Source organism: Rosa rugosa, chromosome 3, assembly GCF_958449725.1.
Source record: "Rosa rugosa chromosome 3, drRosRugo1.1, whole genome shotgun sequence".
Taxonomy (NCBI): domain Eukaryota; kingdom Viridiplantae; phylum Streptophyta; class Magnoliopsida; order Rosales; family Rosaceae; genus Rosa; species Rosa rugosa.
In genome coordinates this window covers 35,493,552-35,515,246 of record NC_084822.1, presented here as the reverse complement: position 1 = coordinate 35,515,246, position 21,695 = coordinate 35,493,552, and the positions used below count along the sequence as shown (strand labels likewise).

General features: G+C 36.8%; 1 protein-coding gene and 2 long non-coding RNA genes across 7 annotated transcripts; 1 reads left to right on the top strand and 2 right to left on the bottom strand.

Annotated features, from left to right (window-relative positions):
- Window positions 1–4,823: 4,823 nt before the first annotated feature.
- LOC133740543 (probable flavin-containing monooxygenase 1) lies at window positions 4,824–7,254 on the bottom strand. 4 transcript variants are annotated; one of them, XM_062168501.1, is made up of 5 exons: window positions 6,650–7,254; window positions 6,312–6,549; window positions 6,053–6,228; window positions 5,582–5,970; window positions 4,824–5,412 (listed from the first exon to the last, which is right to left on the bottom strand). In XM_062168501.1, exons 1-5 carry the CDS (start codon window positions 7,085–7,087, stop codon window positions 5,070–5,072), a joined length of 1,584 nt encoding a protein of 527 aa, XP_062024485.1. In that variant the 5' UTR covers window positions 7,088–7,254; the 3' UTR covers window positions 4,824–5,069. The 4 variants fall into 4 exon arrangements, with proteins under 4 accessions (XP_062024485.1, XP_062024486.1, XP_062024487.1 ...); XM_062168502.1 differs by having other exon boundaries at window positions 5,588–5,970; XM_062168503.1 differs by having other exon boundaries at window positions 5,609–5,970.
- Window positions 7,255–7,400: 146 nt separating this feature from the next.
- LOC133740544 (uncharacterized) lies at window positions 7,401–9,770 on the top strand. Its single transcript, XR_009861291.1, has 3 exons — window positions 7,401–7,554; window positions 7,926–8,137; window positions 8,491–9,770. It is a non-coding gene; the product is annotated as an uncharacterized LOC133740544 (long non-coding RNA).
- A 4,072-nt stretch (window positions 9,771–13,842) lies between these two features.
- On the bottom strand, window positions 13,843–19,176 carry LOC133740169 (uncharacterized). Of its 2 annotated transcripts, XR_009861052.1 has the most exons (9): window positions 18,790–19,176; window positions 18,580–18,669; window positions 17,993–18,058; window positions 17,239–17,328; window positions 16,348–16,715; window positions 15,969–16,096; window positions 15,387–15,562; window positions 14,465–14,653; window positions 13,843–14,110 (listed from the first exon to the last, which is right to left on the bottom strand). It is a non-coding gene; the product is annotated as an uncharacterized LOC133740169 (long non-coding RNA). The 2 variants fall into 2 exon arrangements; XR_009861053.1 differs by lacking the exon at window positions 15,969–16,096 and having other exon boundaries at window positions 16,531–16,715; window positions 18,790–19,173.
- Between the last annotated feature and the right edge of the window lie 2,519 nt (window positions 19,177–21,695).

Here is a 21,695-nt window from a genome sequence, read left to right as displayed (position 1 = left end):
GATGACTTTTCTTTCTAAGTGAGAAAGAAGGAGAGGGCAAAAAAGTCCCAAAAATAAATAAAAAAATAAAAAAAGAATTAATTGGGTAAAGGAGAAATAATCTCTTAGAGTGTTTTGGGTAAATGAGGTTAAAAAACTGTTAGTGGAGCAAGTGGGCAAATTTTAAGCTAAAATTGGGTAAATAAGCATTTCCCCTAAATATAATAATATAGTTATTACTCGATCTTCCAACCCAAAACCCTTGAAATCCTTCTTTTAGCAAATTCAAAAGGATTCCAGCAACATATCAAGATCGAGAACTAATTTGGTGGAGAAGAGACCTACTCATAAGAAAGCAATATCATGTGATTTTGATTCATTATTCTTCTCATGGTTGAAGACAGAGATAAAAAGTAGAGTAACAGATTGTTGTTTCTCATGTTCAAGGGTGTTTTGGTAAAAATAAGGAGTCTACTTAGCTTTTAAGTATTCTAAAAAGTAAATTAGAGGTGTACTAAGTATGGGAGGTCCAAATAGCAAATTTATATGGCTTAGCTATAAATACTAGCTTAATATGGTAATATTAAAGGTTAGAGATTGAGATATGTGATATGAGAGGATGAAATTAATCGTAACGATTATATATTACTATATTAGACTTCTAGGCTTTTGGGCATTGGATTCGATATGGTAGTATATCATTTGAGAATAAAGTTATAATTGGATATTTAGAACTTACTTGGAACAACTGGACAAATAAATATATATATATATATATACTCGACCGTTCAGTTTTTAGGTACTACTGTATAGATCATCTCTGCAAATTTTCAGCCAAATTGATGATCGTTAAGGCATCTAACTCGTTTAAACCAATGGACGGACTGAATCTGTCAACCTGAACCGTACTAGCTTTAAGGCACTAATCAATGCCTTAACAATCATCATTTTGGCTGAAAATTTGCAGAGACGATCAATACACTAGTACCTAAAAACTGAACGGTCGAGATGTGGATCTGCGACAGAAAAGTGACCGAAAACTCGAACTTCACACGTTAATTTTCAAAGCGGAGCTCCGCTCTGGATAGGATCTGTATATATATATATATATATATTTAAATTTTTTTCTTATTATATTTCAAACATACCGATCGGTTCGGGTTCCGCAGTTTAAGCAAAAGAGAAACCAAACCAACCCAATTCATAAATGGTTTGGTTCGGTATTGAACTGGCTTTCAACTTTTAAAGTTAAAAAACCTTAACCAAACCATATTTACCCGTTGGTTTTGATCGGTTTGTACCGTGTTTTGCACAACCCTAACCAGAACCACCCATTGTCTAAACAAGTCTATTTTCAGAACAAAAAAAAAAAGAAAAAAGAAGAAGTTTGGAAAGTCTATATTTGATTTTCTCCCCAAAGTAGTTTTGAGTGAACGTAGTTTTGCCAATAGTTTGTCTCTCGAGCTGTGTTTTGTGTTTTTTTTTTTTGGTAAGATCACATAGTTTCTTAAAGACTTCCTAGGCCTAGAGACTAATCCGTGCCAGGAGATCATGTCAGAACGCTTCCTCCTCCCTGGTCGCTAAGAATAGATTGAGATTTAATTCTAATCAGCGTCGGCTGGATTCGAAATCAGGTGTGCGGGTTCCACACCTGGCATCTGATGTGCTCATATTTTCCTATATTTCTTTGCCTCTTAATCTTAGTATTTATGCTTAGTCCTCCTTATTTCGAGTCATTTATGTTGTTATAGTGTTTTTGTAGGTTTGTCTCATAAAGAGAAGAAAAGAAGCTAAAATGAGCTAACTAAGATTGAAAGACGCTCAGGTCCCAGAATCTGTCTGTGCAGAACATCCAACTTCACCGAATTACTGGGAGTTACCCAGATCGAATCAGACAATGAACCTTATATGTATGGAAATCTACGGATGTCTACTTTCTGTAGAATTTTACGGATCTCTATTTCGATACTTCTGGAGAAAGTTATGATTATTTGAGTGAAGATAGGTCAGAACAGAAAACCTGCTCGGGAATTTACAAACATTCGTGGAGAACTCATGTACCGTGGCACAAGATCATCAATCCTAATGTTTCAAGGAAGTTAATTCAGATAAGGATTCAATGAGGAACTTATTCCCACTTTTACAAGAGATATTTTTGTTTGAACCCAAAATAACATTTTTTCTTGACAAGGGGGACTCGAAGAAAACCGGGCCAATATCCGTGGCCCAATCTATTTATTTTCGACAAGTTCGGAAAATATCGTTTAGAGGCTAAAATAAGGCCTACTTGGAGGCCAAGCAATATCGAAGCAAATCTGAATATTCCTCGATTTACTATTTAATTATCAAATATTTGATAATTAATGGTGATTTGTATGCTTGATTACCAAGATTATGCAAGAGAGAACAATAACGTGCCCATGCAAATATTCATATATTCCCATGCAATTAATGTGCAATGGCATATATGGAAGCATGCAATCATGCTTGATGGTGGTCAAAGAGGAATATATATACATGATGCATGTACGGTGGCTCATGCATGGTTCAATAAAGGAAAGTTCCCATGCAATCAAACATGGCAACGTGTTGTCCTTCTCCACTTATATTCAAGAGTACTCATGTAATTAAGTACTATCTATGGTGGGCCATCATTCGCTACCAATGGTGTGCAAGCGAGCAAGTCTTCCATGCAATTAAGGTTTCATGAAGGTGGAGCAGTTTGAGTAAGTTACAATCATGCTTAATTGCAAGGGGTATATATTCCTGCATGCCACTATGCTACGGAATCTTCGCGGAGATATACTAAGAGACGTGCATATCCTACAGCTCGCGGCCAAGAAGATTGCATCCAAGACTCCAAGAGGCAATTAATCTTTGCCTATATTCTAGCGATGACAGAGGCAGATAATTATTAATTATCGCCCATGATAGTTATCAAAACTATTAAGAGTTTTGATTTGATTCAAGGCCAATAACTGTGGCCTAAATATAGTATTTCATTCCTATTTGGAAGGTGGATCTACAGCAAGCGGCCTATATATAGAGGCTAAAGATGATACAGAAAAGGACCTCTCTCAAATCAATCAATCCCAGCGATTACAAAGTCTCCCCGGAGCAAACCTTCAACCTCGTTGAAACCCGGTGACCGCCCGCCAGTCCTAGTCTCTCCATGAGCCGACTGTCAGCATCACCAGATCAACCCGGCGACCGTACTTCCAGTCCCAGTCTCCCCAGGAGCCGACTGCGAGCGCAACCGCCACCGTTACTGCCAGCGAAGCAAGGGTAACGCCCTCGCAACCCAGCGAAGCTAAAGTCACGCTTTAGCGCAACCCGTGCTTTCTCCAAACTTCCCAGTGATTGTTCTGCTTAGTCTACAATACTAAGTATCGATTCGGTGACGCGAAGAGATCACACCCAAAGTCCTTCTCCGTAAGGCAGAAAGTCCTTTCCCGGAAGGCTAGAGAAGAACCTTGTGGCGAGGTCGGTGCTCTCCTCATCCACAAACGCTTGAAGAAGAAGTCAGGTCAAGGGACTACCCCGACGACTGCACCCCACGGTGCTGGCACGCCTGCACACACGCTCAAAAGAGACAGTTTGCAAGCCAACTGGTTTTTGCGCCAAACAATTTCAAGGTTTTCCCATTCCAAATGAAGAAAGGAATCTAAACCCAAGTTTTACAAGGAAACATGAAGCCAAAGATGAGCAGAAATCTTCCCTATATAAGGGAGCACGAATTTACATGAGAAACGGAGTCTCGGGAGCACAATGTAGATGCCTATGGAGTGGAGACGACTCATCCATCTTCCCTTGCTTTTCCCCTTCCATTCTTTTTATGTTTTTCCTATGTTTTACTTAGTTATCTTTTGTTGAACTTTTTCTAGGGTTAGGATGATGCCCTATCATGATTGTTTATGTACTTTGATGATTTATTGATGAATTTATAGTTTCTTTATGATGAATGCTTAATCACTATTTGAATTGATGCTTTATGTTTAAGTTCTTTGATTGATCACCTTAGGGCTTTGCATATAGTAATTGGAAGACAAATTTGAAGCAGAGATGCAATATAATTTGATTAGCTTCTTGTGATTAAGTGTGGGAAATTACATTATTGCTTGAGAAAGACTAATGATTTGCTTGATTCCCTTGTTTTCTAAAGCGTAATGAGTCTTGCATGTTAAATTTATACCTGAGAAGGATAAACTGCATAGTTAGGATATACGATCTTTACCCGAGAGGGAGAGCATCATACACTAACTATGGTCTAGAGTACCTGAGAAGGACTTAGATACGGGAATTATCATCTAGCTAGAGAAGCAAAAAAATCTATTAATTGCATTGAAACATAAATAGGATTGTTAGTGGTCGATTCTGAAACCCTAAGTTTTATCATTATTTGTTTGTTTCTTTCTTTCTTTAATTTTCACATTATTTCTTTATTCGAAAATCTAAAAACAATATCTTCTTTATCTTGATTGTTTATGTAGTGTTTGGATTAATTAGGTTAGGATTTAAATTAATTATCAATCCTCAGTTGGAACGACCTCGTACTTGCACACTATACTAACGACGATTCGTGCACTTGTGAGTTTTAATTAAAATTTCACAACAGCATCTTTTACCAACTCGACCAGTACTTGTGGTGGTTGTCTCTCGAGCTGTTCTGAAAAGTCTTTGTTTACAAGCGGTTCCGTTAGAATTCTTGAATCTTTTTTAAACTGCCTTGTGGAAGATGTCATGCTGTGATTGCTGTCATGGGTAGCTTATATATGTAGTAGTTCGATCAGTTAGCTTTATATTTTGGTTCAAAAAGAAAAAATCATCAGTTGTATTTTGGATCTTTGAATTCAAAACATGTAATAGTCGCTTCGATTGTAAAATTATACATAGATCCCTGCTCTCCATCATTTTCTTAACAAAATAAATGAGGAAGTGGCATGATGGGAAGAATGATAGCAGGGTTGATGGAGCATAGTCTAACATTAGCGAGTTATTGCCGAGAATAAAAATTTAGAAAATCAATCTCATGCATATTAAGGGAAGCCAAAAAAGTGAGGAACACACGAAAAAATCTGGAATGGTTGATTTTAAGGGGAAACATAATCCATTGGGCCATATGGTTCAAAAAGTTCAGCAAGAAGTCCCTTCTTCCTCTTAGGATTCCATCCCATGTCCTTGCACAATTGGTCACTGTACCATACATGAAGGGCATTGATGCATGATCTCCGGTAGTATTTTCCACCATATCGCTTCGCGTATTCATCCCATCTCTTCACATCTGTTTCCATCTCTGTTATGTTTGGCACCTTAAATGCGCCTCCGAGAAGCTCGGCAAGCCATTTGCATCTTATCTCGGAGGTGAACAAGTATGAGATACTCTCGGAAAATCCAATCACAGCTAGTTGTGGAATTCGTCCATTTATGCATTGCCTGGATGAAATGTATGTTAGACAATACCATACGTACTGCTGCGAAGCTAGACTGTCTATCAATTTCAACCATTGATTAGATACTCTTGTTAAAACTCCTTTAAAAAACATTTAAAAAAAAAAAACATGTACAAGAGAAGGTAGCTAGCCTATATATACAATAGACTTACCGTAACTTTTGAAAGTAGCTAGTTAACCTGTAGAGGGGTAATATGGCCTCTTGAGATCCCATTATGTAGTCTTGAAAGGTAGGAGACACAAAGACATCTTTGAGCTTCTTCTCACCATTAAATCCTGTAGCCAATATGACCAACTCCGTCGTCAGAGGCGAGACTTCCCCTTCCACCAAAATGCCTTCTTGGCAAAATCCGAAGTTGCCCGGCGATTTCTTGAGTATGATGCTTCCCTCTTGTACTCGATCATAAAAATTTTCAGGCACTACTGCTATCAAACAAGAGCTAATATCTTGAAGGAATCTTTGCTTAGGTACCATCCCATACTTGTATAATCCTAGCTTCTTATTTGCATATGTTTCCACAAATTTCGAATAGGCCCATCTCTGTTCAATATATATTTTTGCAAATTAAATACACATCACTCTTTACAGATTGAATAGTACGTAAACTTGATCACATGTTTACCAGAGGTGAGAGCAGTGTTGCAAGGAGACTGAGCAAGAAGCCTTCCCCCGGCTTATGAACCAAAAGCTCCGAGAAGCGATTGAAGTAGAGGAATGCAAGAGGCACACCCCATGGAAGGAGGTCTGGAAAATTCCAGTGCTCTGTTCTGTACAATAATGTGCATGGATTTTCTATCCCTGATAATTACACCAACTAATTAATAATTACTGAAGATTAAAAGTCATATGCTACTATGAGTAATGATCACGTCTTTAATCACCATTTGCATTTGAACATTCCATTGCAATGTCCATTGCAAATTTCTGAGACCCAACAACTGTTACTTGCTTTCCTGTCACGAATTTAGCAGCGCTTTCGTAATCCATGTCGGCATATTCCATCGAGTGTATAACCGTTCCATGGAATGCTTTCGGTCCCTTGTTCGGAATGAATTCAGGAATGTTTGGAACATCACTGAATCGTCCGATGCAGAGGATCACAAAGTCTACCAGATAAATCTGTCAAACTCAATTAGTATAACATTATTATAAACTGTCTGACAACATGACATAGAGCAAACATGACATAGAGAAAATGTAAATCCACAATCACATATACCTCAGTGGAAAGGCTTTGCTTGTCTTCTACTATAACTTTCCATTTCCCTTCCGAGTTGAATGGCTCTCCAGTGCCCCCCCAAAAACTCCAAGATTCCATCTCATCCTCAGATAGGCCTTCATACTCTATACCACACACTTTGGTATTCACTTTAATGTGCTTGAGCAAGTCGAAATGGCGAGCATACGATTGGACATATTCTAATACCTGATTCTGGTTAGGATGGTCCTCTGTCACTGAAGATGGCCATGGAAAATCTGAGAATTGGTAGAATGCTTTAGGAGTTTGGAGCTTTGTAGTCTCCACAGTCTTGGTCCATACGCCTCCAATGGTGCTAGTGGATTCGAAAACAATGGGATGAAAGCCCTTCGAGAGGGTGTACTTGCAGGCAAGAAGGCCACTGATCCCAGCTCCCACAACGGCTACCCGCTTCTCCATTAAGTCTGATAAAACCTTTTGCTATTATCAGTCTTTGTCTGCCTGTGCTTGCATATGTTAATGGCACATTATACTATATACGAAAGGCCGGTTGGCTGGTTACTGTTACTACTGTTCATAAGTGGTGGAAAAGGTGCTTTTGCCCTTGCCTTTTTCTCCCAATTACACGATTCTCTTCGTGTTTCATACTATGTCGTCTGGGCATATGCGTCTTTTGGCAGTGGCAGGGATCAAAAAGACGGTTCTTTCCTTCCTTTTCCACTAGAATTTCAGGTTCTTCTTGGTGTTTGACACTATCTTGGCTGGGCATATGTGTCTTTGCGCAGCTGAAGAGACCCAGGGGTTTAGAAAAGCAAAAGAGATGAGGATTTTGGTTATATGGTTAGGAAATCTGGGTTTGGTGAGTTCTTCTTTGGTTTGATCAAGAGCTGTGGTTTTGGTGGGTTTCGAGAGAGTGAGGATTGCAGGTTTGGTACTGTTGTTTGTTTTGAATTCATATGTATATGGGTTTTTATGTTTTACGGGTTTTGATTGTATTTCGGGTTGGGATTTGGGTAATTGATTGAAAACGGTTGAAGCTATGTTTGTAATGTTTAGGTATATCGTACTCATGTAAGGTTTGGCGCTATGTTTGTAAAGATTAGTGTTGATTGGGTAGGGTTTTCAATTGAACCTGTGTTTTTGTTAAACTGATGACAATCTAACCTGATCTCAAACTGATTGCAGACTTCTTGATTTCTGTCTGATTTTCAATAATGGTTTTTTTTTTTTTTTTTTGATCGGATTTTCAATAATGGTTTTGATTTGGTGTTTTTTTTTTTTCTTTTTTTCTTTTTAGAGAATGTCAGGTTGTCATTGGTTTATAGATAAGGGAAATTGTGAGGTCGGCAGGTTTCTATTGATAGTGAGAATCAGATTGTGAAGTCAAGGACCGAGATCGACACCAAAAAAGGTTTGGTAGGGTATTTGTGGACGGCGAAAGAGGAAGAAGGAGGAGTGTAGAGACGGAAAGGTGTTGGTTAAAATAAAGTCGTCGGAAGGTTTTTGTAAGTAAGTGATTTGTTAATTCAGGTTTAATTGCTATTGTTTAAATTGGGTTGAATCTTATGTTCATTGCTTTTGATTACTGTATCGATCTTCTTTTGTATTCAAGTGATTCAAGATCAAATGTGAATTGGGAATTCCTCCATCAAAATCAAAGAGTTCAAATCAAATCAATTTTGTAATAATTTATTTTCCACATTACATACATCATTAATAAAAATGAATCCCGCAGCAAAGCGCGGACATATTCTCTAGTATATTTATAAATGGGAGAAAGTGAATGTTTTGTTTTCGTTTCATTTTTTAATTTTTTTCCCCTTTCTGTTTGCCCAATAACGTTCGTTTTTGTTGATTGACAGATCCCCATGATCATTGTTTTATGTTTAATCCCGCCAAAGTTAATAGACCAACATTTGGTTGGCGGCTAAGATAAGAAGTTCAGACCTAAACGTTTCACTTGATTTGATTCGCTCTTCTGGAGTCTTATATTGCTTATATCAGTTTTCAGTTTTTGACAGGAAGTGGGAAAGATATTAAGAGAGTAAACACGGCCGTCCCTGAGCAGTGCTGAGGCGACTGCTTTATGTCACCAATCTCCAGTTGGTCTCCGGTAGTTTGATTTTTATGAACGTAGAAAACCAATATATAACGCTTGTGCTACTTATACAACAATGTAATTTATTGGGATAGGGGTAAGTGCGATTCATATGTTTTTTTTTTTTTTTTTTGCTTATTAGTTTCAGCCTTTCAATGATTTTTATATGCAGTTATTTGCAAAATTTGTCTAAAAACTAAATGCTAGTTTGACGTGACGCCACATTTTAAGTGTTTGTCTCAAACTTCTAAAGAGTTAATTAGGAGTACTGGCCTAAAATGTAAAATTCATTCTCGGTTAATTACGATATTCACTTCTTTCTTTATTTTTCAACATTTCTTTACCGGGTCGTCGACGGTGTTCTGGCGAAGGCAGAGGGGCGGCGCTGTGCGGGTTCCGGCGACAGTGGCTGTGGTGAAGTTGGGCCCGACCTGGCTAGTAGTTTGTGGGCTCTTTTTTCCTCAGATTATGGCTTGGGCTTGGGCCCCCTTCGGCCTGGCTTGGGCTAGCTATGTTTTTTCTGTTTTTACTTCTATTTACTGTAGTTTTTTATTTTGGTCGCGTCTTTGGCGGGAAATAAGTGTCTACACGTGTTGTGTAGGACTAATAGGGCCTTGTGCCAGTGTATGCACTCAATGTGCCTTAGTTGCTCTAGGTTGGCAGCGAGTTATTTGCTTTGTTAAATGGTCCCTACCGCCTAGTAGCAGGATGAAACTAAGTGTCGTCGGATTCGTCATCTGGCGGCAACATAGTAGGAAAGCTGTGTTAAAGCTCACATTTATGCTACGTTGTAATCGTGTTACATATCGAGTTATCTTTCCGTTATGTCACTGCTATTTCAAAGCAAATGGAGCAGCCAGTAGTGCGCTCTTTGCTAGTTGGTGCTTGTTAGAATACAAGTATTGTGTAGAGATTCCTGATATTATTTCGGGACATACTCTAGTTGCTTATTGTAATCAGGGGTTTAGGCTCAATGTCCCCCCCTTGTATTCACCAGTTTCGTTAATCAAGGCTTGAGGGCAGCTGCACCAACCCTTCTTTCAAAAAAAAAATATTGTTATTAGAATATTAGCACACTTCAACTACAATTCATGACTCATCAACGTACATATCATTTCATTTTATCATAATGAAACCAACAATGGTTGCATTTCTTTTTCCATTTCTACTCCTTTGAGACAATAACAATCTTTCATTTTTGAGTGTGACCTGGTTGTCTCAGTTTTTGAAAGTTTGACTAAGCTCCAGTGCTTAGTGCTTGGGAATTATAAATGCCTTTTTTATTTTAATTTTAAATGTTTTATTTTATCAGCACAATTACAAAACTTCAAGGTAAGTTAACATTGTCTATTTGTGTAGCCGGCCAATTATTTATGTGGCGATTAAAAATAAAAAACTGATCATTCGGATCATTTAATTTTAAAACAAAGTTTTTTGGCCTTACGGAAAGAAAAGAAAAGAAAGCTTAAGCATAAAAAGAAGCTGATGATGGTCATATATAATCAAGCTTGCTTACTTAATGGACAGTTTTAAGGGATTGTGAGGGACAAATGCATCTCAACCACATGTATTAAATATAAAAGCATAAATTATAACAATTTAAAACTGTGCATTTATTTTCAGCCGTCAGATTCACTTGTCTCTCACAATCCCTTAAAAACTATCCCTTAGGTGAGCAGACCTTCATATATAATACCAAAAACAAAACTCCAAAAAGTGATGGCGTTGGACAGCCAAATAATATATATGAAAGCGATTACACCAATAAATACATCTATTATATAAAGCAAATTGTTGGGAATGATGGTTAAATTTTTGAAACTCCTATTATGCCCTTTATTGATTGAATTGTTTAAAAAATAAAAATGATATTACAAGGCTAAAATAGTAAATAAACAAAATCAGTATTTTCTTTTCAAGAAATTACAAACAAAAAATAAGGGAAAAAAAACCCACGTTTGTAACCGTCAGTGGTATTTTGTTGCCTGCAAATTTTTTTTTCTTTTTGTTTAATTTCCTTTAAATTTTTAATTTTTAAATTTGTTTTATAAAAGCCAATTGGCAAGCACGGAGTGCATGCCAAGAGGCTAGTATCTATGAAACCAATGCTGATTTTTAAGTATCAGCCGCCGGTAAGTTAAATCCATTTTCCCTATAGGCCAGGCTATGTCTTATGCCTTTGAAGACAGCGAATTTTCGCCTCAATTAAATTAATTCAGATGAAAGAATCAATATTATGAGCTATTTTATTACAGTCTCCAGGTTAGAATCGGCACGTCGAACCAAAAGAGTTGAACCTCCTCCACAATAAGGCTTTTTGGTTGCGACAAGCTTTTTAGAATTATTGAGAATAAGTTAAGGGTTGAAACAGTCAACATTGGCACATTCAAACCCAACTTCGAATGCCACAAGCCTACAAGTATCTCGAACAGAAATAATTACTTTGGGCTTAACAACTAACATAAATAGACAATGGCTTGTTGGTTAGCTGTTACGTTGTGGAGGTCATGGGTGTGGCCGTGTGGGAAGTTACCATGTCGTCCAGAATTATAAAAAACAAAAAAAAAGGCAATTGATGAAAATGATCCAGATTCTATTAAACACATAAGCAATATCCAAATTTATCCATGTAGGATTCATATTCTCATATTAGAGCTCAAAGTAATTGATCTTTCATTGGATTTAGATTTAACCATATCTCTTGTTTTTGGTAAGTAGTCAATCATTGGGAAGTATTTAAGATTAGTTAGCTCTTGTAATATTTTGTTCTAAAGATAATGCCCATAAGAACACATTAATTGCTTATTTGCTTTTAATCAGCGACCAAACAAATAGTTTTTATGGTGGTATGACATTTGCATAAGAAAGGTAGACAATTCCAGTTGGTACAAACATACAAGGATTCGGATTAGCTGTGTGTACACTTTTCTGGTGAATATGTAGGGAGCATAACATCTTGAGGGATGACAACGTTAATTTTTGTCCTCTTAAGTTTAAATAAAGTTTGCACAGTTAACTAACCTCTCTCTCTAAAACTAGAGAGAGAAACCACATCTCAAATTCAAACCCACCTCCCTCCCCACTCTCTCACCAAATCTTGATCCTTTTCGGATCTAGATTGATGGTGGAAGAGTTGGGGGGAGGCCATACCAACTCTGGCTTTTACCCAATTTCTCTCCATCCCCACTGGTCTTCTCTTTCATCAAGCTGTTCCAGCTCCTTTCTCACCCTTGTGGTGATTTTGTTACCCTTTGTGGTGTAATTCTGGCGATGTCCAGCATGGGAGGACTCTGTTCCTCGTTTTATCTCTTCTTTTCCTCTCACTATCAAGCAATTCCATACGTTTCCAGGTCAAAATTCAATCAATCCCACAACACAACTCCTATCTCTAACCAGAACCTCCAAGAGGGTCCTTATGGCTGCGATCACAAAGTGCATGTCACTTACTAAGGCGAGTATATGTGGGTGCTCACGCATGGGTTTTTCACCCCCCATTCTCCATTGTTACTGTTATTGTTCTTGTTCTGGTTCTATGTCTTGGATCTCTGATCTTTGTCGGCAGCCATGGTTACTTCTTGGTCTCGTTGGTGCAAAAAAGGATGCTTTTGTGAAGGATCTTACTAGGACCTGACCCGAATTTCACCCTGAAATTCGAGGTGGCCCTGCGGGGCCCATCTTTCAAGAAAATTCAGAAGAACTTTCTCTAAAATTGACAACCCTAACCTGAAAAGAAGTAAAACCACACTTCTAAGCAAACATCCTTATACACTTGGAGCCACCCTGCTCCCCAAATACCAACAACACCATTTTCACATTAAACAAATCTTGTAGGTTATCAGAGCAATTCTAAAAATAAAAATAAAGAGGATAAAAGATCTATGGACCCTAGAATGTGGAAGCAGTGACAACTATGCCTCAACTCCATGTACGCCCGATCTTGACTAATCTCGCCTGCAAACTGGACATTTGAAAATGAAAGGGCCCAGGGGAAAGTAATTGAAAAATACGTTAGAGTGAATGGAAAAAAACAAATATATTAGAATAAGAAATTCTCAATGATTTATACTTTCCACAATTTAAAATAAAATAAAACACGATGCATGCTGAAAATATAATTAAAATTTAATAATTAAGCAGACTAGCCCCGCTAGCCTAAAATACTGAAGTAAAAATAAGGGGAAGACGATAGCCATATAGGTGAGCCTCCCAGGCTAAAAGTACTCCCATACTCCCGTTATATACTCTTATGTCACTATGTGTGGCGATTAAGCTATTGGGCTTTAGTACTACTGTCAAAAAGGCAGTAACCAGCGCCACAAAGGCAGACAAGCTTCCGTGATCCCATTACGTCACCACAAAGGCGGACTCAATGCTAGCACTATGCCAAAAAGGCCTTCAGACGACAGAACTGTTCTGTCGTCTGAACGAACAAAAATGTGTCGTCTAGTACGGTGTCGTCTCTTGAGGGCATCAGACGACAGAAGTGTTCTGTCCTCTGATGAGTTTTGCATTTTGGGAACTCTCTCATACAACAACAATTAAAAGTTGTGCTAATTTACTTTAAACGATAATTATATGTGGTCGTAAAGAGCATCAGAGGACAATTAAGTGTCGTTCTAGGATAGGTTTGTATGACATTTAAGTGTTGTGTGAAAGATTTTGAAATTATACATATGTGATGTTGGGAAATGGTTTAGACAATAGATATCATATTCTTTCTGTTATGTCAGTCTCATTACGACGACAATTTACTGTCGTTTGAGATTATTTAGACAACAAATATTTGTGGTCTGAATATAAAAAGGACTACTAATAGTACATGTTTTATATTGTCTGTAATCACGTCCAATCACACTTATTTGTTGTTGTTATACACTTTAGCCAATACTTTCAACTAACTTATGTTGTTGTTTTGCCTTTCAGACTACAATTTTCTGTTGTCCCATTGTCAAAAAGACAATAGACTTCTTATTGGTTTTTGTGTTGTTTTTGTGCAGCTGCAACCACACGTTTTGGTGTGCCTTTGTTGTAACTTGCAATTTGAAATAACACATATTACTAGTCTCCTGTTACAATTGGTATGCATGCATTTGGAAATTAAAATTACTCGTTCATGAAACCATAAAATCCACATCCAAAAGCATTCATTGCAATTTCCACTAATCCATCATTGTCTCATGTACACAAACCTAATCATGAGCATCAATTCAAAATGGCTCATATCTACTAATTTGAATCTGCAAACAAGTCCAAATTCTTAATGAAGGAAAAATTTCTACTAGACACAAGTTAAATATAGGAACTAGCTAGTTGTACTATTATATTACACCTGGTGGCTTCCCTTGGGGATCACATAATCTCCATAATTGTCCCTTGACAGTTTCCTACACAGAAGCATGCATGATTATCACCAAAATAGGGGAGAAACAAACATAACATGTTAAAAGGAAATCTCAATTAAGATGCCACTCTTGTAGAAATGAACTAATATAACATGACCAAACATACTAGGGGTACTCATGTGCTTAGACGAGAAGATATTTTGATGTAATAGTTGCCTATTTTAGTTTCTTATATAGAAATAAACAGATTCATAACAAAAATGTTTGGAAACTTGGCATAAATTACTGGATACTAATGGTTATAATGGCCAGGACTCATATCCAATGGTCAAAACAAGAACAAATGTAGATGTCCTCTCAAGAAAAAATAAAAAATTGCAGAAACTAAACAATTACCTGTAGTTACTTCATCTACCACAGTAGAGCAATAGAGATCGATAGAAATCATTGACGTGAAACTGCTTCCCAGATTGGGTTTGTGAGAAGTCAGAAGAGCTGTTGCTCCACCAGTTGTTCCAGCAAAAAGAAAAAGAACATCCCAGCTAGAAGCTCGGGGTGCAAGTCTTTGACCTTGGCCTTCTCCTCCTGAAATCATCACAACATAATCTTGTTTCAGTTACTACTTCTATGCTGCGGTTGATTGTATTTTCATACCACATAATCAGAATATCATTTTCGGTATCCAAGATACAATCCATAGCCACCCATTAACAGCCTACACAGATCAAATCGTAGACAACAATGTGAAGCGACTCTTACACAAGATTAATAAGGTATAGCATGCTATACAAATGCATAGGAGAAGTGCACTTTGTACTTTCAGTAAGTGAATATAGTATTCTGTAAATGAGAGGTACACTATGCTAACCTTACTTTTCCGACCGTTATGTGCTATGCATGTTTGAAAGAGTTTATAGTAAACACAGATGATAGAATGTAGAAGGCATGGGACATAGTGCAAAAACTACTTCTGTTAATAACATAAATAAATCAATCTCAGTATTAAGCTGGGTTAACTACATTTTCCTTTCTGCAGTGGTTACAGAGCATCTTCTGAACACCAAGCCTTTTGCATAAACTCAGACCATTTTATTATTTAAAAGATCACCATAGTCCACAGTGTGGAACTTGACATTATCATAAAACTGGAGCTGAATCAAGTTCCAAACTATTGTAAGAAACATACAGAGAAGTCATCCAAAAGAATAATAGAATTCATTATATGCTACTTTCCTATTATACTAACCAGATGAAGAAGCAGAAGAGTTTTTCTATTTACAATTATACAAATGAAAGACTCAAAGAAGTAGTATTTCACCTCTTTCGTAAATTTCGTTCAAAAAGATGGGTTGGTTCTGAAATCTTGGATGTCTTTCTTCTCGATCTGCATGAAAACTTTGAATCGAACTAAGGGGCTTCAGTTGAACAGAGATGAAGGCCACTGCATATCATAATCCTCACAATTCTGTCTGGCTCACCCAGGTCTCATCCTTCCTGTAACAAAAGGCAAATTCATGAATAACTCGGAAGCTCAAATGAGAGCATTCCAGCAATGATCTGAAACCTAAATGTAATGTACTTTAGGTTATTAATGCTTATGTAATTTACCACTCTCCTGCCTAAGTTTTCTGAAATGTAATATACATAGGTTCTGTCTTGCTGCTGATTGTAAAGAATGGATTTTTAGATACCAAAGAGCAATAAGAAGAAGGGTAAAAAAAAAGGAATCAACTTATATCTATTGAAAAAAGCATGATCTTTTTGTACTATCCAAAATGTTGCAAACCAGATCATTCAATTTGATAATATCATGAAGCATCTAATCCATCACTAACTTATGAAATATATAAAAGCTCTAAACATATATGAAAGGAAACAGAGATACGGAAACTGTCTGTACCTTGTAGACATATATAAACCACCCTCTCCAACTTGTAGACATATTAGGAGCATTGATGTTAAAACTGACTGTAGCTGGAATTACATTTAATAGCCTATAAACTGATCTTTTAATTTTGTCTATAATCCCTAAACAAAAAGTTCTGTAAGAACAAATTAGATTCTTCTCCCAAGGTTTAGTGAAAGAACTAAAGTAAAAAATTAAAAAAAAACAGTGATTCAACATTTCTCTCTCTCTCTCTCTCTCTCTCTCTCTCTCTCTCTCTCTCTCTCTCTCTCTCTCTCTCTCTCTCTCTCTCTCTCTCTCTCTCTCTCTCTCTCTCTCTCTATATATATATATATATATATATATATATATATTAACAGTTTAAGAAGATTACCAATTGACTTGACTACTCTCCTTTTTAGAAAATACATCATTGTTCTCAGTAGGATCATAATCATAGGAATTGTGATCAGAGCAATCACCAATAACCGTTTCTTGTTTTGTTGACCTTCTTCCTCTTGAGCTGTCAAAGTAAACATATTGGTGACCTATCTTCTTAATTAAACATGTCGAATACCTGATATTGCGTAACAGTAGATGGTGACTTTGATGGAGGCTTCTCGAATTGGAAAGCAGCTGGAGATGTCAGATTTATACACAGGGATTCAGAGAAAAAGTGTAATCCGAGAGTGAATCCCTTCTCAACACTGTATGTCTCTACTCCAAATTTTTGAAAGGGAATACTCATTATCATCCTGCAAACTAAAATATTTTTTTAGGATCTTAAGGTTGAAAATCAAAAACGAAAGCCTGCAAAAAGAGTTTCAATAAAATTCAAGTCTAAACTTTTCTGCTATGTTACAGAGAATGTCCAAACTTAAAGTCTCAAACTTTCAATCACAAAGCTTGATACTTGATTCTAGTCTGTGATTTTATATAGCCAATAAAATCAGTAAACCAAATATGTTTGATTAAGGACCTCGAAGATTGTAGAACCTACTATTATGCTAGACCTATTCAACAAAAACAGAACATGAACACCAAAAGTTTATTACTATCATTCAAAAACAAAACAATGAGCTACTGAGGACTGAGGAGTGACACAACCAATGCAACCAAAAGCACAGTATACATTCAAGCAATTGCAGCAAAACTCTCAATTTCAAGCTACAGATCTCATTTTGATCAAACCTTTTAATCTAAAGGGCCCCTAATCTTGTGACTCAAATATGCAATGCAATACCACATTAGAAAAGGTAATGTAATTGTAAATAAGAAGGCTCACCTATTTTAAAACCATTATATTTAATGATTGAAACATCTGGTCTTGCATTTTCTTTGCTCTGGAATCCATCGATATGCCCATGCATCCACCCTGTTTAAAACCAATTGTCAGGCATAAATCTCAAAACCAATATATGATAAGGGTTACATTGTTGGAAACTAAAGAGCAAAAACTATTATATTTTTAGGATTACATCTCAGACGAAGACACACCAACATAGACCACTTGCAGAATGTATACAATTGTCACTATTCAGTCAAAAGTGGAAATGAGTAATTCTCCCAACTGAAGAAATCAAAACGCAGAAAACTCAAAACACCCGAGACTACCAAACTCTATATACCAACATTAGTAAAAGAGAAAAAAAAAATTATGCGTATAGGGATGCAAAATGAAAATGAAACTACTCAATTCTATAAACACTCCATAATGCTTCAAAGAATATGAAAGGTCCTATCTTTACACACCGAACCTAATCATAATACTCCTACCATTTAGTTTTATTTGCTGAAATTAACAAAACCCAGAAACATTTTTTATGGAAACAAATAAACAGGTTTTTGTTTTCAAATATATTTCAGTTTCAAATTGGATAATAGAAAGCGAAAGTTTACCCAGTCTAAAAGAAACTAGTCAAATGCGGAGCTACAAGCACAGAAAAGAAAACCAAATTCACAGTCAAAGCCAAATACATTCATATCAATTAGTGTTGTGCAGTGAAGAATAGTAAACTGACCCTAATGCATTCAAATACCTTAATGAAAGAATCTGAGAGTGAGCACTGAGCAACATTACCAGCCAAATTCCACAAACCCTAACCCTGTGGAAGGAGACCACCAAATTCAGTCTTAGATGAACAATTTTCAAGTATACAACTGACATAGCAAAGAAAGTTGATGACAAATCTACACTAATATTGCTGACAAATTTTCAATATCAGTAGCCAAGAAGACACATGATTTTCATTGATACCATTGATTATACATAACAAAAGCTATATCCGAGTCATCTGACTATTGAAACAAAGTTGGAAACATGCATAGATCATCCAATTTTCATGTGTCATCATTCAGATTCCAAACTTTCAAACAATTGATGATGCCCACAAGAAAAGGCTCACTACCAATTGAAAGGCCCAAATTCTACCACGCATGAACATATTTAGGTATTTAGTTGGGAAAACGTAATGATATTTATCATTCATATTTGATAAAACCACTCAACCCAACATCTAGTAGTCTCTTGAGAAACTGACCAAATTGGTACTGAAAATACAAATACAACTCAGCCTTAAAACTAAATGTACTAGTCATATACCAAATTTCTGTCAATATTACTCACCAGTTTAATCAAATGTACCGGAAACCAAAACCTCTACAACTAGCAATTATTTGCTGAACTTGCAACCCATTGAATTCCTCAACAGAATCACTATAAAATATCGAAAGTTAACCAAAATTAACCTCCGATTAAATGAAAATCCAAATTACAGAAAACAACAAACTATCAATAAGAATCCGGATCCTAAGCAAACTAGTTGTAGTATAATACCTTTCAAAACGAGGCAAAGCAGAGTCGCGAGGATGAACTGAAAATAAGATTCATGCTCAGCTTGCCGATTTGGAAACCAAAATTTCTGCCCGGGCAATTGGAAATCTATCATGGATCGAAAAATCAACTCAAACCTCATAAAAATTGAGATAGTCGTCAATTCACACATTCACAGAACATAAAAGTACAAAATCGAGGGGAGAGCATAAGAGATGTGGGGTATTGGAGCTGAGGGGTTAGGATTGAATTTCAGAGGCAATGGATCGGGATATGAGAGAGTGAGAAAAAAGAATGACGAAGAAGACGAACGGGAAGGGATGTGTGATTCAGATTTGGGTTTGGTGCGTTTCTGATTTTTTGGGTTTCAGTCTTACGGAGAAATAGAGACAAAGGAGAGAAGAAGAAAAAAAGTAATAGATAGACAGAGAGTTTGTGTAAGAAAAACGAAGAAAAATGATAAATTAGACCAAACCTTTGGAGCACCAAAAATCCCGCTCAATCAAAAAGCCCAAGTCAAAATAACTTGGAAAATTTTAAAACAACCTTCACACTTAGACAACACTTAAATGTTGTCTCAATGTCACAATATTTTCTAGTCAACTAAGGCCTTGGCTATTTGAGAGGGAAAAGACTCAATCAACTTTTGGATATCCCTCCAAATTTGAGATAGGAAATCATCACCTTCTACAACTACATAAATGTGTTGTCTGAATGCTCACCATTTTTCCAAATTAAACCAGTATGGTTTTAGTATATATTCAGACGACAGAAAAAAAAATTATGTCGTCTGAAAAACTCTTTTTCAGACGACATAAAACAATACTTATGTCGTCTGAAGTGTGTCGTCTGAAGGCCTTTTTGGCATAGTGTAGCATGACAAATAATCACCCAAATTATGGCATAAGAAAAATATTTGAAAACCAGTAAATCCAAAAAGTTTCTCCATTTTCACACAGTAAGTCAAATATATCATTGACGTGTCCCACACGCCAAAAGCATCTTCTCAAATTCACCAAAAAATAAGTGAGAATTATGATGTAACTAATATTCCGTCAAAAATCCTCCAAAATCTCAAGTCAAGTGAATATAAATATTACGTAAAATTCCGGAAATAACCTCGGAAAGCAATTCTTCTAAAATCAACATAATTCACAAAATCAAATAATAATATATGTCGGAGATAAACCATCAAAAGTTTCAATATCCATTTTCGTATCATAATTGAAATAAATAATAAACAATCCTCGAAAATTAAATCATATTCTCAAAGGCAAATCATAAATCCAAATACGAGCATAACAATTTCATATTCAAAATTCATATGGAAAATTAATGTCAAAATTGTACATACCTCCAATAATATGGAGTATTTACTACATCACCAAGCATAAGTAACACCTACTTTGGGACATCCACAAGACATGGCAAGGCCCAACCGAGACATGCATCATGTAGCCCTATGTTCAGGCTACGCAGCGGTATCCGGAAGTCGCAAATCCGCCACCGGGAAGCCACCTTCCCGCCCTTGCCAAGATGCCTCCATAACATAGCTTTCTGCATGTTAAATAGACTAGAAATATGTGGAAACTTGTCCCACATCGAAGATTAGGTAGAGGAAGGGCATTCCTTCATCTATAAAAGGAATGCCTCCTCCCACAACTCAACACATTCATTACATCTCTTGTAATCTTGTTAGGCCGCAAGGCTCGACACACTAGTATAGCATTCAAGTGGACGTAGTCTCCCGCTCATGCGGAAGCGAACCACTATACATCTTGTGTCACTCTCTCTCTCTCTCTCTCTCTCTAAAGCTAACTAGAGATCCCACGGATCACTAACGTTAACAAAAATTAATATCCAAAACCAAATAATATACTCGGTAAATAAAATGATAAATAAATAAAACATTATTTCGGGAAGTATTTGCATGCATCACTAATTCAAAATAAAAGTCCACTCACAGATTTCGGTTACTATGACCGTCCAATTATTTCTTCCTCGACTCGCATTATCTGTCGCCCTGAACAATCGGTATAATAAAGAATTGTTTCTCAAGAACCGAGACCTAATTTACGATAATTAGAAATCGAAATTCTAAACGTCTCTTTTAAACTCAACTCCTTCAATCCACATCGGATTCTATCCATACTTCACTAATAACATTGATTTGTCGATTTACAATTTCTAGACAAATTTGAGAGAAATCCGACAGTCGAATTCTAGTAAATCAATAACCGTCGGAAAAATTCACATCGCCACAAAATGCCTATGATTTATACCAAAATTACATCGGAATAAATCCTAACTTCCAAGGTCACACCATATTAATTATTCTAACATCCCAGTGAATATTGAAAACAATCCAACAGTCCGATCTTCTCGAATTACTATTCGAAACTCCCAAAACTTCAGAAATTCTGATTAATACCCAAACCTCCTCCGATTTCCACCAAACCCATATCTATACATTCGTAATAACACGTACTATCCAACAGACCAACATCAGCCGCCAGGAAAGGTCGGACACGCCCTCACGCTGCCATAGGCGGCTGCGCGTGGCCACCTTCGATGCGCTGCTGTGGTTGAGTATCAGAGTGAGATGCCACCACAGGCAGGTAGGCGACGCCGGTCTGAAACTATCCCGGCCGGTCCCGTCGCCGAAGGTGGCCGGAGTTGGCCGAAGAAGTCGGAACGGGTCGGCCGAGTACGGTCGGGTCAGATAAAAAATCTCAGATAGTGAGGGTGTGGCCGAGAGAGGAAAGAGGAAGAAAATAAAAAAATTTGGAATTATGTGAATAATCCCAGAAAATCCTAATATATACTAAAATTTTACGAATAGTAACTTTACATTTTCGCTTATATCTTTCACATACGAACTCCAATTTTTACATACCACATATGCACAC

Bases quoted from the DNA above. Each gene is read 5' to 3' on its own strand.
- LOC133740543 (XM_062168501.1), bottom strand. From the start codon at position 7,087: ATGGAGAAGCGGGTAGCCGTTGTGGGAGCTGGGATCAGTGGCCTTCTT. The intron at 6,550-6,649 runs GTATATGTGATT...TGAGTTTGACAG, and splicing joins AGCAAAGCCTTTCCACTGAG to ATTTATCTGGTAGACTTTGT. The intron at 6,229-6,311 runs GTGATTAAAGAC...TGTAATTATCAG, and splicing joins GGAATGTTCAAATGCAAATG to GGATAGAAAATCCATGCACA.